Source organism: Heteronotia binoei, unplaced genomic scaffold (assembly GCF_032191835.1).
Source record: "Heteronotia binoei isolate CCM8104 ecotype False Entrance Well unplaced genomic scaffold, APGP_CSIRO_Hbin_v1 ptg001331l, whole genome shotgun sequence".
NCBI lineage: Eukaryota > Metazoa > Chordata > Lepidosauria > Squamata > Gekkonidae > Heteronotia > Heteronotia binoei.
The window spans coordinates 393,831-409,735 of NW_026800237.1; the positions used below are offsets into that span (position 1 = coordinate 393,831).

The 15,905-nt window shown below is 40.1% G+C and overlaps 1 protein-coding gene across 1 annotated transcript in view; it reads left to right on the forward strand.

The window, feature by feature from the left end:
- The window catches only part of LOC132591032 (receptor expression-enhancing protein 3-like), a 59,678-nt gene extending 45,215 nt beyond the window's left edge, over positions 1-14,463 (forward strand). Inside the window, exons 4-8 of the mRNA XM_060263903.1 lie at positions 278-398; positions 626-739; positions 8,034-8,181; positions 9,982-10,133; positions 11,360-14,463. Of these exons, the coding sequence (XP_060119886.1) occupies positions 278-398; positions 626-739; positions 8,034-8,181; positions 9,982-10,133; positions 11,360-11,416 (592 nt within the window). The 3' untranslated portion in view covers positions 11,417-14,463. The remainder of the gene's footprint in view (positions 1-277; positions 399-625; positions 740-8,033; positions 8,182-9,981; positions 10,134-11,359) is intronic.
- The last annotated feature ends 1,442 nt before the right edge of the window (positions 14,464-15,905 follow it).

Sequence of the window (15,905 nt, forward strand, 5' to 3'; positions counted from 1 at the left end):
CGCTGGAGCACTAAACATATCACAGCTATAATGTGTTTCCTACATATGAAATACATGCTTAATGATGTAAAAGATCATAAGAAGTCATCCTGTGAAAAGTAGAGTTATAATGTAACACCCTGTACTAAAGAACCTATCATTCTCCCCCTGAACCTTGGATTTATTGCAAAAAACACTTAAAGTGTAACACTGAGTGCAGTGCAAGGGTAATGGAAGGAGTGTACTTGGTCTTCAGTAGTGTGTAACCTGATTCTGTACTCTGATTTATGTATTGCAGGTTTCCACTGTACTATGAACTGAAAATTGCTTTTGTTATTTGGCTTCTCTCTCCATATACTAGAGGGGCAAGTCTAATCTATAGGAAATTTCTTCATCCTCTTCTTTCTTCAAAAGAGAAGGTGAGAGTTTCCCCAGAATTGTATAAAATACTTAAATGCAAGTATAGCTGGGGTGGAAGGGTTGTTTTTAAAGTGTATATTTGTGTGTGTGTGTGAGAGAGAGACAGGGAGAGAGACCTGCAGTAAAACTTTGTGTTTAACACTAAGAAATGTATATGTTGTGGGTTGTAGATGTCATAATAGATTAATGTCTGTCCTCTGGTGCTTTTTCCCCCTTTTCCTCTTAGGAGATTGATGAATATATTGTGCAAGCTAAAGAACGAGGCTATGAAACAATGGTTAACTTTGGAAAACAAGGTTTAAATTTAGCAGCTACTGCTGCAGTCACTGCAGCAGTAAAGGTAAATACTGCATATTATTTGTTCAGTGGAAAAATATAGTGTGCATACACAAAGAAAAGCTGAGTAACTTACTCTAACAGCATGTTCTAAAAATGTGTTATCTTTTAAAACACTGGCTATATTATGACTTTCTAATGGTAAAGATGACCCTTTCTCTTTCTCTTGTTGCCTTTTCTTGCTGGTAATCACACTCCATAGGATTTCTGGCCTCTTTCTGCTGTTTTCCTTCAATCAAGTTGAGGTAATTGCTTATGGAAAATAAAGCATGGAATAGTGCTGCTCTCTATACAAGTGGACAATGGACATGACTCCACACTGAGCTCTTGTTTGCTTTTAGAATAAAACATTAATTCTGCTGCATCAGCTCTTGCTTCTGTGGCTTGAAGTTGTGTAATATTAGGAAATGTTAGTATGGCCTGAGCTGTTTGATATGGACTTGGAGGTTCTCCTTGCTTCCTGTAATTTATTGAAAGTAATGACCAATTCAGTCCTCACTATAATGCAGGCATGTAGCTAACGGTCACTAATGCTATCATCTTTTGTAACTACAACAATATAGAAATAGTACCTGTATACCACTAAGCACGTTTGGTTGGAATAGATGGAGAAAGATGAACTGAGCATTTCTAGAATTACCTGCTGTAATTATTCCTCCTTTTGGGTTTCCTTATCTTTTTCTTGGCTGAGCAGCCCCTTCTTTCTTTGTTTCTCTGTCCCACCCAGTTCTTTAAATCCGGAGAGATATATGCTGACTCAGCTTAGGGAACCTCAGGACTGACTAAAATCCGTCTTTTGTCTTTGTCTGATAATGGCACACTAGAGGCTGATGGTAATTCAAAACTAACAGACTGCTTTATTTCACTTTTGTGGGGAAATGGTCAGGTAGGTATCAGGTTTAGGACTTAGAAGGTGAACAGGCAGCAAGAATGAGGTATTTTTGTGTAAACAATCTATAGTTTGGCACAAACTATAGATTTTTTGTGTAGCTATAGCTGTTTTGTTATACTGATAGATCTTTAAAACTGAGGAGAGAGATTTCTTGGCAGTTTCTGCTTAAATAAACAAGCATAAACCTTTTTTGTCTCAAAGATACTTAAGTTGGTGAAGGCAGGAACATTCACACAAGTTCCATTTCCCCTTCTTTAACCACTTGATAGGGATCATTCCTCTTTACTAGGAGCTATTTTCTTTCAGGAAGAGCCACCTGTCCCACTTCTAGGAATGGACACGAACTAGTTCATAGGCTAGTATTTGTCACAAGTTTGGCCCAGTTTGGGGGTCTGAAGCAATGTCCAGGAAAGGTGGCTTCCCTGAACATTTACCAAACTTTTGCCCAGTTCAGTTCAGCTCTTTGAAGTGTGGATAGGCACACCTGCCTGCTGATAGATTTAAATGGCTGTGAGTGCCAGTGTGCTGTAGTGGTTAAGAGTGGCAGACTCTAATCTGGAGAATTGGGTTTGATTCCCCACTCCTCCACATGCAGTCAGCGGGATGATCTTGGGTCAATTGCTGTTCTCTCAAGAGTAGTTTTCTCAGAGCTCTCTCAGCCCCACCTTCCTCACAGGGTATCTGTTGTGGGAAGAGGAAGATAAGGAGATTGTAAGCTGCTTTGAGACTCCTTTAGGTAGAGAAAAGTGGGGCATAAAAACCAACTCTTCTTCTTAACTCTCCTTCACCGTCAACTGTCATTCTTAATTGCAGCACCTAACTGATACTCTCAGCTGTAGAATTCTGTTTGTATTGCCTGTCATTCAGGGTTGTCAGATTGGGTTAAAGATTTATCTATTAATTGTCCATCACAACTGCACTGAATCTGTGTATTATCAAAAGGCAGTTTGGGTGGGATTTTTTTTACAGTCTCCTTTCTTGACATCCAGGAGTCAAGGTGACAATAACATTGGGGTGGGAGGTCACATTTCCTTCACACTGCTAAATGTTCATGCCATATGGACTTACTGAAGAACTCTCACTATGTTTCCTCATGTCAGTGGAGATGGCAAGAGAGGTATACAGGAACTCTTTAATTAAGCCTAGGTTGCAAGAACAGTTGCTGCTCTCTCAAGAGCAGTTCTCGCAGAGCTCTCAGTCCCACCTACCTTGCAGGCAGAACATTTGTAGTTGTAAACAGGAGAGCCAGTTTGGTGTAGTGGTTAAGTGTGCAGACTCTTATCTGGGAGAACCAGGTTTGATTCCCCACTCCTCCACTTGCACCTGCTGGTATGGCCTTGGGTCAGCCATAGCTCTGGCAGAGGTTGTCCTTGAAAGGGCAGCTGCTGTGAGAGCCCTCTCCAGCCCCACCCACCTCACAGGGTGTCTGTTGTGGGGGAGGAAGGTAAAGGAGATTGTGAGCTGCTCTGAGACTCTTCGGAGTGGAGGGCAGGATATAAATCCAATATCTTCTTCTTCATCTTCTTAAATACTGGGATTTTCTTAGTGCTTCCAGGAATGCCTGATGAAAGACTGACGGGGGTGTGGAAGAGGATCTGCAGATCTCATAAAGGAAAAAGAAGCCATGTGGGCCTCCCTTTAAAAAATTAATCCTAGGTATAAGTAGGTCACAGGACAGCCAGTACTCGCCTCGTACAAAGATTGGCTATCCGGTTATTGTTCTGTTTTAATACAGTACTAAGTACATATACAAACTTTATACATATATATCTAGGGAATTAAGATGGCTACAGTGCTTATGGTACTAGGAACAATGAAAGCCTGTTCTCTAGCAGGCTGAAATGAAGATTTTACTCTTTTAACAGCTCTTATGAATGTTGATAAAAGTGGCAACTTTCTGTGTTTTTGTGGAAAATGATATGCAGAAAAAAGGGTTTATTGCAGTAGAGTTTTCTACCTTGGCTGGACATTTGCCGATTTATGATAGTTGTTTACACTGCTGAGCTCATTAGTTTTCAAGAGTTAAATTAGTATTTCAGCCCACCTCTAGATATGGGGATGTCTGTACTTAATGTGGAAGCCAGAGATTACGTTACATTTTCACAGCATCTGAGTTGGCTCAAGGGATACCCTAGCCCCCAGCACCACCAGAGTAATTTTTTATATATGGCAGTATCACTTGTGGATTTAATACATTTTAAATGTAGCTTAAAGTATCCACAGAGCAGTTCCATTAGCCTTCATAAGAGCATGGCGCTTGTATTATGATGGTTATAATCGCTTTGGGGCGATTGCACACGGCTGTTTTAGATGTTACTTTTTGTCATGGAATGCTGTTAAGAGAAAAGCTTTTCCAAAAACGATTATAGGGATAACATTTGAACTGAGTCTCATGTTTAGCTGTTGGTGGAACATGGCAGCTACTCAAATTGCATGCAACTGTTTTGTTCAGGAAACAGCGATTACGTTAATTGAAACTGCAGGAGGTACTGAGAGGGGAAATAATTCCTAGTTGGCAAGGTCTGAACACAGCCATTCTTGGAGAAACTGTTGGATCCTTAATGGCTGCTACCGCTCATGCCATGTCTGATGAGACATGCTTGCCTTTGGTGTATGATCCATAGCATTTTGTGTGACTCTTCTTCATTTAGTAATCTCAAATGTGACCCTGGCATGATTCATCTGCAAATCTCATCCAGATTAGCAGAATGTGATTTTGTCTGTCTGATTTTGTGCAATAGGCCCAATAGATAAAACGCTTTTCAAAACTAGGTTCTGGTACTGTAAAAAAGTAATCTTGGAAGCATTTTCTTGGGGATAGGTGTGGGAAGACAGAACTTTGGTTTAGAGGTTTCAGCCTAATTCTTTGTGTTTCAAACCTTTATGCTGAGCTATCATTGCCATGAGCTTTTTAAGGAAGGGGATTGTCCACTCCCTACAGATGGAGAACTGATAAGGTGATAAGATTCTGCAGTGTTCTTGGAAATGTAGACCAGTCTGAGGTGCAGGCAAGGATTTTGATCCTGCTGCGTTCATTCATTATCAAGGCAGGCTTGTCCTCTATATCACACAGCTTGGTTTATTTATTTATGGGTGGGGGGAGGCTGCACAAGACCATATGATGCTCAGCTTCCATGCTGTGTGGCTTGTTTATGGATTCCATGATCAAGATGCCTGGTGTATTTTAAAGCATTTCACTTCTTCCAATTAAACAGTGCAAACGCCAGATGGTGCACAGCCAAAACAGCTTCTCATTTTGCTTTCTAGTATAATATCAAATACTTGGCCAAGGTTTGTCTGTTTACCATATTCTTATCCTTGGATCTAGCTGTTAGTAACAGCCATTATATTTTTGAATACATAATCTATTGTTGGAGAGATTTTCTCTATTAGTTTATATGCAAGGGGATCATCATGACCTTTGGCCAAGGTTAACATTGGGCAGTTTATTACTCAAGTGGTGATGATTTTGAGAGAGAGATTCAGTACTTATGCCATTTTGCAGTTTTGTTTAGATAGCTTGCTGTACATCATGTGCCTCTAAGAAAAAGTTTGTTCCAAAATATTGACACTGAAAACCTTACTGTTGTTTTTTTTAGTTCTTTTCAGTCATAACTTCTATCCTTTGCTAAACCAAATGTCTCTCCAAATGTCGTTAATGGGGCAGTTAGTACCATTATTGAATTAATGATGGTGGAGTTTGTGATTGTCAAATTGTATAGAAAGGAAATACAATTGTAGGCTTAAAATAAATTGGCAAATGTGCTTTGAACACTTGGAACTCAGATAGGAACCAGGTGATATCAAATTGAATGGCTGAGTGAGGCACAGCTAGAGTATTAAAACCTTGTATGATAAACATTCAAGGCTGGATAGGTTATAATACTATCGGTTATAGTAGTTAAGAGTGGTGGAATCTAATCTGGAGGCCTGGGTTTGATTCCCCACTTCTCCACAAAAAGCCTGTTATTCCTGTTTTGTTTTTGCATTTGTTAAATGTCTTCATTATGTTGTACTAGGCATGAGACCTATTGTGGGAGGAAATTCAATGGGCTCTAGGAAGAAGCTCTGGACGAGTGCTCCGCCCCCTTGCTGTCTTCCCATCCACCCAGGGTGGTTGTTTTCTGTAGGGGAACTGATCTGACGTCAGCATTTCATCTCCTCCCCCCTCCTTGCAGCCTCTACCTAGGAAAAGTACATTCTTTCTCCACAGTGCAGACCAAAGCAGCTTACATCATTCTTCTCCTTTTGTTCTGCAAAACAACCCTGTGAAGTAGGATAGATTGAAAAGTATGAGTAGTCCAAAAGCACAATGTGGAGCTCAGCAGGGTATAATGACACAGAGTCCAGCCAGCAAAGCAGCCATTTTCTCCAGGGGAGCTGATTTCTGCCATCTGGAAAGCAGCTGTAATTCTGACTGATCTCCAGCCCTCACCTGGCGATTGGCAACAATGGTTCCTCAGGAGAAAGTGTCTGGGTTGGAGGGTAAAGTGTATGGCATTGTACCTGTCTGAGGTCCCACCCCTCCTCAAACCCCACCCTCTCCAGGCTCCACTCCTCAAATTTCCAGGAATTCCCTAACCTGGAACTGGCAACCCTATCTCCTTCCTTTATCTGCCCCTTTGACTTCAGCTTTCCATCACCTCCCCTCCCTGCTGCCTCTACCTAGGAAAAGCAGTCTTCCCCACAGTGAGGTAAGGGCCAAAGCAGCTTACTTCATTCTCTCCCCCTTTGATCTGCACAACCACCCTGTGAGGTAGGTTAGGCTGAAAGTCTGTGACTAGTCCAAAATCACCAGTCAGCTTCCACAGCAAGAACTTGGGTCTGGCAGACCCTGCTCTGAAGCCCTAACTCCTGTGTCACACTGGCTGTCACAACAGATCTCTCTCTCTCTGGAAAAAACAACTGCTTTAGAGGGTAGACTGTGTGTTGTTATATTCAGCTGAGGCCTCTTGCCTCCCCAAACTCTGTACTCCTCAAACTCCACCACAAAATCTCCAGAAATTTCCCACTAGCAGCCCTAGTCAGGACTGGGCCCAGTGAGTTCTTCCTCAAAGGCCTTTAGTGATACCTTTCAGGCCAGCACCTTCTCTCTGATAATGTTAGTCTTAAACACAGGTCTTCATTCTCTCTCTCTGGCTTTCTCTCCCCCCCTCCCCGCATCTGCTCTGCTGCCATTGGACGCCATTCCCCCTCTCCCCCAGTCTCTTACTGTTTCCTTTCCAGAGGAGGAGAGGGAGGAGCTCTCAGCCAATTGAGGGAAGGCATTCTCTGGCTCTTCCCTCCTTCAGTCAATCAAGGGAAGGTATCTTTCTTTCCTTTGCAAAGCAGTGCCTCCGTCCTTGTCTGTCCTGAGGCTGGAGGGTGTGGGTTGCTCTCCATTGAGATTGAGTGACAGGAAGCTCAGCCAATGGGAGACTAGGTGAACTGTGACCAGTCTGTCTGGAGAATTATAGGAGAGATGCTAATTTGCTGTTCACCCTCTACCTACATATATGGACCGGTAACTTCCATTTCAGTGTATCTGAGAAGTGTGCATGCACACAAAAGCTTATACTTTGAATAAAACTTGTTGACCTTAAAGGTGCCACTAGAATTTTGTTCTGTTGCTTCAGACCAACACAGCTACCCACCTGAATCTGTCTTCCTTGATATGATATCCTTGGCTTATTTTTCAATGTGGGAGGATTTTAAATTGCTAAGTAATAACATTTTACTTCCAACTTGGGGTCCAACTTGAACATTACATACTCTGTTGTTACAGTTCTCTACAAAATGTGCTGGGGGCTGGGGTGTAAATAATTTTTGCATTTACAAAAAAAGATACTGATTGTTGCTAAATAAGAATTATGCATTTATACAAGTCATCTCTCATTGATCTATACTGTCTTCAAGCTGCTGTCAACTAATTGTGGTTGTTAGTAGGTACCAGTTATGGAGTGTTCAGTATTCTCATGTCTGAAGGATCCCTTAATGCAAGGGAGAATACTGAAATATTTAGGGGTATATGCTTTTCCACAGTTAAAAGTAAACAGTGAAATCTGCTGTATATAACATGAACTTGGTGCTACAAAATTAGAAAGTTGCTATTGGGCAGTAGATGGTTTGTGTTTAAGCATAACTTGAATGCCAGACTTGAGCTGAATTAAAGCTTTTAAAGTGAGAAAGAATGGCTTTATAAATTACTTTACTAACTTAAACGATTCCTTTATAAAATGGGAAATGTTAGGGCTGAGCAAAGTGTTACCCAAAAGAACACAAATGTTTTGTTGGTGTCAAACATAAAACACAGCATGCAGAGTCTATGTCACAGAACAACGGTGTATTCAACTACCACAGTCAGTTTGTAGAAACGGGTATCCACCTCCCCCTTGCAACACTTTTTCTTCCTCTTTTACTGTTCCAGAGTCAAGGAGCAATAACTGAGAGATTGCGAAGTTTCAGTATGCATGACTTAACAGCTATTCAAGGTGATGAACCAGTGGGACAAAGACACTATCAAACCTTACCGGAGACCAGAAAGAGAGGGAAAAGCGCCACTAATGAATCTTTAGGTTGGTATTTTACTAAAAAACTTCGGTTCTCTGTTTTTGCTTCATGACATTCCTGTAGATGTCAAGAAGCGTCTTATCTAGTCACAGGAAACCGTGTGCTATATGCTTGGTACAGATGGCCAGAGGTTTGGCATTATTTAAGTAATGCATCTTCCTCTTTATTTGGAATACATGAATACCATGAAACAGTTGTTTGTGTCCAGGCCGTAGTGATGCTATCTTTCCTTCCTTTTTAGGCTAGTTCTACTGACTTAATATGTCTTCACAGTTGGTAGGATACAGTTTGGTTTTCATAGTCAGCATTGTCTGCAGCATGTCTCAGCGTGGACCTTTTGTGAAATGATATGCAGATTCAGTCCTTATGTGATTTCTTTGTTGAGTTGATAGGCATTGCTGTTTCCTTCTGCTGTGACTCAGCTCATCCAGCACTGGCAGGATTCATGTTAAATAACCTCAGGCACAGAGACTTCCTGCCTGTGATGAACTGTAATATTCTCCCCCCCCCCCAAAAAAAAATCTGTTATGAAACATAAATGCATTGACAACATGTATATTTCAGTGCATTTGATGAAGTGAGTTCTGACTCACAGAAGCTTATGGTGGAATTTAATAGATTCAGCTAGACTGTAAATTTGCTGGAATAAATAAATATTGTTAGCCTTCAAGATGCTGTTGGATGCACGTTTTATTTTGCTGCTGCAGACTTGCTTCTCTAGGGTAATCTGCTGTTCTGTATTCTAAAAACTAGTGACTAGATGGTGGTGTGAGCTTTTGTGATTCATTACCTGACTCAAGAAAGCTTGCATCCACTGATCTTTAAAGTGCTATTTGACTCTTGAGGATCACTCCAAAGTATTTCCTCTTCCTTTTTTCACAAACTTAAATTGCCACATTTTGGGTTAGATATTTTTGAACCAATAGGTGGAAGTGGTATTACACTGCAAGCAAAAAGGATCTTTCAGTGTTCAGAAAGATGCTGATCCTAAGAAATTCAAAAGTAGCATCCATGTACTATCTCTTTAAGATGCATGAAAGTAACACAGAGTGGTGTGTGTTCTTAGATTTTTGTCCACATTCTGTGTAGAATACCCTGCAGACTAATGGGACTGGTTGGAACTGGTCCGGTTGTAAAATACTGTGAACCATTCAATATACCAAACAATGGCCTTTTGACATCTTCTGCTTCTTTGTATGTGGCAGGATAATAACTAGTAGGTTTTCACTCAAATCTTAGCCACCTTTTAGATCAGCTAAGGGAAAACTAGGAAGTGTGTTTTAAATGCTCTTCAGTGCTGTGTTCACGATTCAAAGAGCTACTTCAGGAATGCTCAAGGAGTTTAGGTGTCTCCAGTGGCATTGTGTATTTTCTTCTTTGAACACCTGACACCATCACTGTACCATATCACAAATTGCTTTTGGAAAGGCTCTCCTGTTTTAAAAGCAATTTGGCAATTTTGGGAGTGGGTCTGCTCTTGAACCAAAAAGGGCCAAAGGATTGTCGCCTTGGATCCAAAAATTCTGTTCTGTGAGGAGTGGAGCCTTTCTCTGTTGCAAGGAGCTTGCTTCAGTAACAAAGCACTGATGGAAAACTCATTGCACTATTGTAGAAGACTCCTCTGTTATCAAAAAGAAATCTTTTTATCATGTCCATGGTTCTTTGGATCCCTTCCTTACATATATGTTGAAAAACCAGTCTTGCATTTGGTAATGAAATAACTTGGATGTTCTGCCTTTTGTTAAATAATAATGACAAATGGTGTAAATTTCAGTAATAGTGTTCAGACATTATTTTTTGGTTAGGTTTTGGTATTCCAGTAAAAAAGGATTCGGAAGATGATAAAACGGATGAGGAAAGAGAAGGGACATATTCCGAAGATGAAATGTTTGCTCAGAGAGGTCTTAAGCGAACACAAAGTATGAAATCAGTAAAAACTATCAAAGGCCGCAAAGAGGCAAGTATAATCTACTGAAATATAAGATCATTGTGTACAAGCCAGAATATTCTAATAATGCAGTTAAATTTTGGTTATAGAAAAAATTAATTGGTAGTACCCAAAAGTGGTGCTACAGTTTTAAGGGATGAATTGTTGCTACAGTCCTTTGTTATCTCCACATCATCAGATGGCTTTGATAAAACAGATTGATTGGAAGGGAAAACCTTTTAGAGCTAGCGTATTCTTTATATATATTGCTGATTTCCTTGCTGATTTCCTTGTGTTGTGTATCTGTCTACCTATGGTATGGCTGTGATGCACAGGGAATGTGCATACACCCTGGTTTGTTCTGAGAAACACCCAGGCGCTACCCCTCCAGGAAATGTTTTTTTCATGCTACTGCAGAATATCCCCAGGTGCAAAAAGCCATTTGAAGACTTGACATAGGAACTGCTTAAAGAGAAGTTTGGTTGGGAATGGATGTGGGAATACCACAAGTACACTCATTTCCTTTTTAAAAACCTCAGAATGCCTTTTGGACTTGGGGTTTAAAGTAAACTTGGGAACTCTTTATGAATATGGTGAGAGATTACACAACCCTCCTTTGTAAAAAAAGCTTCCACAACCAGAACATAGTCCTCCTCAATGCCGGAACACCTCAAAGCTCTAGAATCTGTGAACTGTCGTCAATGTGATGTATTAGCTAAAGTAAACAAAATGTCTAAAATTGTGACTTGCATGAATTAATAATAAAGGGAATAAAATGTGGAAGCTTATACAATAACATTTGCTTATTTTTAAAAATATCTATTGGTAATGGCCATCTGGGATGAAACAACCATGTGGGATTCAGCTGAACAGCAAGTCTTAAACTATGCTCTGTTTCAGGTGCCCTCCTTTTGCTTGCTAGCGCACACACTCTCCAAATGGTTCTCAATAAAATGAAATGCTAGGTACAAAATACAGGTAAAAGGTTAAGAAAGTTAATCCAGTAATTCAAGTAAAACAGCCCTGCAATCCAAAGATGCGCAATAAAGTAGAAACCCCATTGATAATCAACATAACTCAAATCTATCAAAATTTTGTTCCTCTGTAATATTTTGATTTTCCTTTGCATTTTGTCTGTACTGTGTTACATCTATTTATATCCAAGCCTGACGTGAAATGCATGGTTTTTGGATTAGGGGATAGTTTTGGTGTTTGCAAAATGTTTCACGGATCTTCCTCTCTCTTTTCCTTTTCAGGTGCGGTATGGCTCATTAAAATATAAAGTGAAGAGAAGACCACAAGTGTACTTCTAAACTACCTTGACAATTCAGCTCCAATCAAACCGCTGCGTTTGTTGCTTCTGCAACGGGTACCTGGTCCTGAGTGCAGGGCTTTCCCATTCTCTGAAGAGGAAACATTCACATCTGTTTGGATTCCCCTTTGCTAGTGCAAAGCTTTACCAGGCTCATTAAAGAGAAGAGGGAAGATCTTGCATGAGCGGAGCTCTCCATGCCTGTCTCAATAACTGGCCATTGTGTTCAGGAACTTCATGTACCAGATACAATGATAGGGATTTGTCGCTTTACAGAGATGAGCAAGATAACTTCCGTTTCTAATTTTCTTAAAACTGACAGCTAAATACGAATATTTTAGACTTTTGTATTGTGTAAACAATGAAATTATTTCATGACTGACTCAAAGAGGTTCTTAGTTGTGGCTGTTGTTGGTCGTACCACATTCGGTGAGCATTTAAGTGGTTGGTAAGTGTCTATTGCTTAATTCAAATTGCACAGCTCCAGCATTTCCTTTAATGTACACAGGAAATTTATACTTGAATGAATTTTAATTCTGGGTTCCCAGAAAGTTTAGTATCTAATTTTAGAGAAAGAAATGAGAGGAAGGGATCTTTTTGCAGCTGATCTTCATCTGCTTTTTAAACTCTGTGATCAAAACCCAAGGTATGTCTTAAAAGGGTTTCTACCAATTTCTTATTTTTTAAAAACAGCTAAGCCCCTGCACTGCATCACCTGTGTTGGAATTTCCCTTATTGTCCTGTGATGTGGGAAGCAAGATAGTTCCGGTTCAGGGCAGGGTTCATCATACAATTATGGCTGATGTCATCCTATGAGAATAATAATGTGTGTGAAAGGATGCAAACTGGCTCAGGTGCCTTTTTGTTTTGCTTCAAGTCTTATTTCACTGTAGCATTATCTGTACAGGAATTCACCAAAAACTTTCAAACCTGTCTATTAAATACTTAAAGTCAGACAACATTTGGATCACTAGACACGTCAGTTACAACAAATAAGAGAATATTCATGTCATAGAGTTGTTTATTTTCCCTGTGGTTTAGAGTTCCTGGATTTTTATTGTTGGTTTTTAAAACTTTTGTGTATTTTTGTTTGTATATCTTTGCTAAAGGCTTTCTGTTGGGAGCAGCACTCCGGAAAGGAAGCCATGTTAGGAGTACAGAGTAGCTAGATAGATGTATGTATCCATGTAAATCCAGCGTACTCTGAAGCGTGTATGTTAACATGATGCATTTCTGTGATGTCCTTTTGGTGTGATTTCAAGGTGGCACTTGGTATATTTTAAAATCCTGATTAAATATTAGCTCACAAGAATGCTACTGCTTAACCTGCTAGATTCCTTAAGAGTTACCTGTGTTTTCTGGTCAGGGGAGCATCTCCCATTTTGTTGGTATAACTAGGAGCTTTAGTATTGCCACCTCTGGATGTAAGAATCATTGGCATGCCCTGCATCTTTTGATGGCATTTAGAAATCATGTAATGAGACTTGCATTTTAAAACCACATAGCTGTGGGCGCTGGAACATTTTAAAATGGAACACTTAAAAAAAAAAAAAAGCTGCTGTTTTTTGTATCGCTTGGTACTAGGCTTTAACCTGAAGTGATTCCAAAGAAACATAACTTCTGCTGCAGATATATATATATATATAAATTATTCTGATTCCATACCATGTAGGAGTGTGTTGCTAGAAAGTATTTAAATCTCTTCGACTAAGGAAGGATTTAACTGTTCACTTTCAGTACTGGTAATCCGTTGAATATGAGGGACTGAACGATTGCTTTCTCTTCTGCTACATGCTTCGTTGGTGGGATTGGTAGTACAGAGAAGGCAGTGCCTCCTTCTGCATTGTTAGGTAGTTTATAGTTTGATTGCACTGCACATAGAATATGTGGCATACAAATCAGACCTATGTAGCCTTTGTGGAGTGTGTGCACTTGCACACACTCTCTCAAACTCTGAAACATTCAAGTCTTCCTATTCTGTAAATCCACAACTTGATAATACATTGGAGGAGTGAAAACATATTGCATATCCTGCATATTGTCAGGATGTTGCTCTAAAACTTTGGCTTTGTTTTCAGTCGCTATTATACTACCACATGTGGTTTTAGGATCCCTGTCCCTTGACACGTTGAAACTCTACTCTAGGTCATACAAATACTCTTCTGTTGTCCTACAATTGACTTGAACTGGATAACTTCAGAAGGATTGAACAAGGGACAGTCATGGATATATGCATGCAGTCTCTGCTACATTTCAGCAATATGACAATTGCAGTCTGAGAACCTCTTAAATAATGAGTGGCGAGATTCCCTGGCTTAATGTCCATCAGTAGGCTCATTGTTTCTGAATTTATCCAAGTCTTTTGGCTAAGAAATTCAGCCATTAAGTTGGCAAGTTTTAAAGGCCACATTATGTTTCTACTGTGTGCCTTTATTATACATGCTAAAAATGTAATGTGCAGTGATTAAAGAGTATGTCAGTATACTCCACGGGGAGGTGCTGATTGGCTAGAACTTCCTAGGGCAGGTACCTGCTTTGGAATACTGGGGGCACTTCACATCAGATTGATAGAGGCTGAAAGTAGTACGCTCAGTGAGAATGTCCTTCACTGAATTAAGACCCAGTCCCCATCCTTAAGTATCTTGAGTTCTAAGAATGGCAAGGCAGATGCTGGAAGTTGCATATAATGCCTGTGCTATATCAAAATACCTTATTTTTAAACAAGGTATAGGGCCTCTATCAATTATTGTGGATAAGACACATGTTCTAAAGGAACTTAAAACTACTTTCAAAAACTGCTTCCATTTATCAATTCTTAGAATTTCAATATCAGCCTTCAGACTAAAATGATAACTTTGAAACACTGTAAGCTTTTAACTTTTCCTATTTGTAATAACTGGCAACTTGTTTACATATTTGTAGTACTGGGGAGTCTTTCTTCCATTTTGTACTAATATTTCTTTACCTTTGTAAATGCTATTTTTGAAGGTGCAATGGCTCTTGCGACATTTTTAAAAAAACAATGCACAATAAAGTGAGTACACTCAAGTCTCGTCTAATTCAATTTCAGTTTTAAAACTTTGAGAGGAAGATTGGGCACATTGAAGCAAGTGAACCTGATAGAGTGGTCTCAAGTGGCAATTGCAAATTGCTGGTTGTATTGTATTAGAGAAGAAAAAGCACAAAAACATTGAAATCTTGTAAATTGAGATCTACAAAGGGCTTTTTAAAAATCTGTGGTGTGTTTTATGGAACAGCTGAAGTGGTTTGCTATATGCCTTCTTCAAAATGTACTGACTGCATAAATAGCCAATGGCATTTGTTCTAATTCCTTTCATAGCTTTATTGTTGGGCAATATACTTTGTGTAGGAGATGGAAGAGGGGCAAGTCTCACAGTATATGCTTCCCAGGCAGTAATATAGAGAGCCAATTTGGTGTAGTGGTTAAGTGTGCGGACTTTTACCTGGGAGAACTGGGTTTGATTCCCCACTCCTTCACTTGCACCTGCTGGAATGGCCTTGGGTCAGCCATAGCTCTGGCAGAGGTTGTCCTTGAAAGGACAGCTGCTGTGAGAGTCCTCTCAGTCCCATCCACCTCACAGGGTGTCTGTTGTGGGGGAGGATAAAGGACATTGTGAGCCACTCTGATTGGAGGGCAGAATATAAATCCAATGTCGTCGTCTTCTAATTTAGGAGTCACAAGAGTTCAGTGAGAATTCTTCTGAATCAACTTTTGGTATGGCTGGATTGTGTTTTACTACTTCAGATTTGTACCCAATCCTCCTTCTAAAGACCCCAAGGGAGGTATATAGCAATTACCCTCATAACGCTTTTATAAGGTAGGGTCAAGCTTGGAGTTGGTGGTTGACCCAGTGAGCGTCATGAACAAGCTTTGTTTTAGAGCTTGTTTTTTCCATCTAGCACCCTGTCCATTACATTGCACTGGCTGTCATTTTGGGGCATGGAAGTTACCTAACAACACACAAGGAAGGAATATTAATTGAAGTTATGTGGTACAGTAGATCTATTTTATTTGTTTAGAACACTTTTACGCTGCCTTTCCACCATTTAGGGTCCTCGAGGTGGTGAATAATCAGAACAGCTTTTTAAGATGTGCTATAAAACCAGTTAAAATACAACAACAGAAAGGAGGGCCGGTGAGGGAACACCAACAATAGAGAAGCCTTCATCTGTTGATGAAAGACAGTGATCAAAGGGAACAGACCAATCTCCCTGGGGAGGGAATTCCATAATTTTGGTGCCATGACTTGAGAAAGCCCATTTCAAATTACCATCTATGCAGTCTCAGATGGAACGACACCCAAGGAAGAGGCCATGTGGATGACCGCATTGAATTAGGTAGGTTCATATGGGAGTAGGTAGCCTTTAAGGTATATTGGTTCCAAGCTGTATTGGGCTTTAAAGAGTTTGATAACTTGTATAAACCCAGATGGGGGTTGGTGGAAGAATAGAGCTGGGCATTTGACACT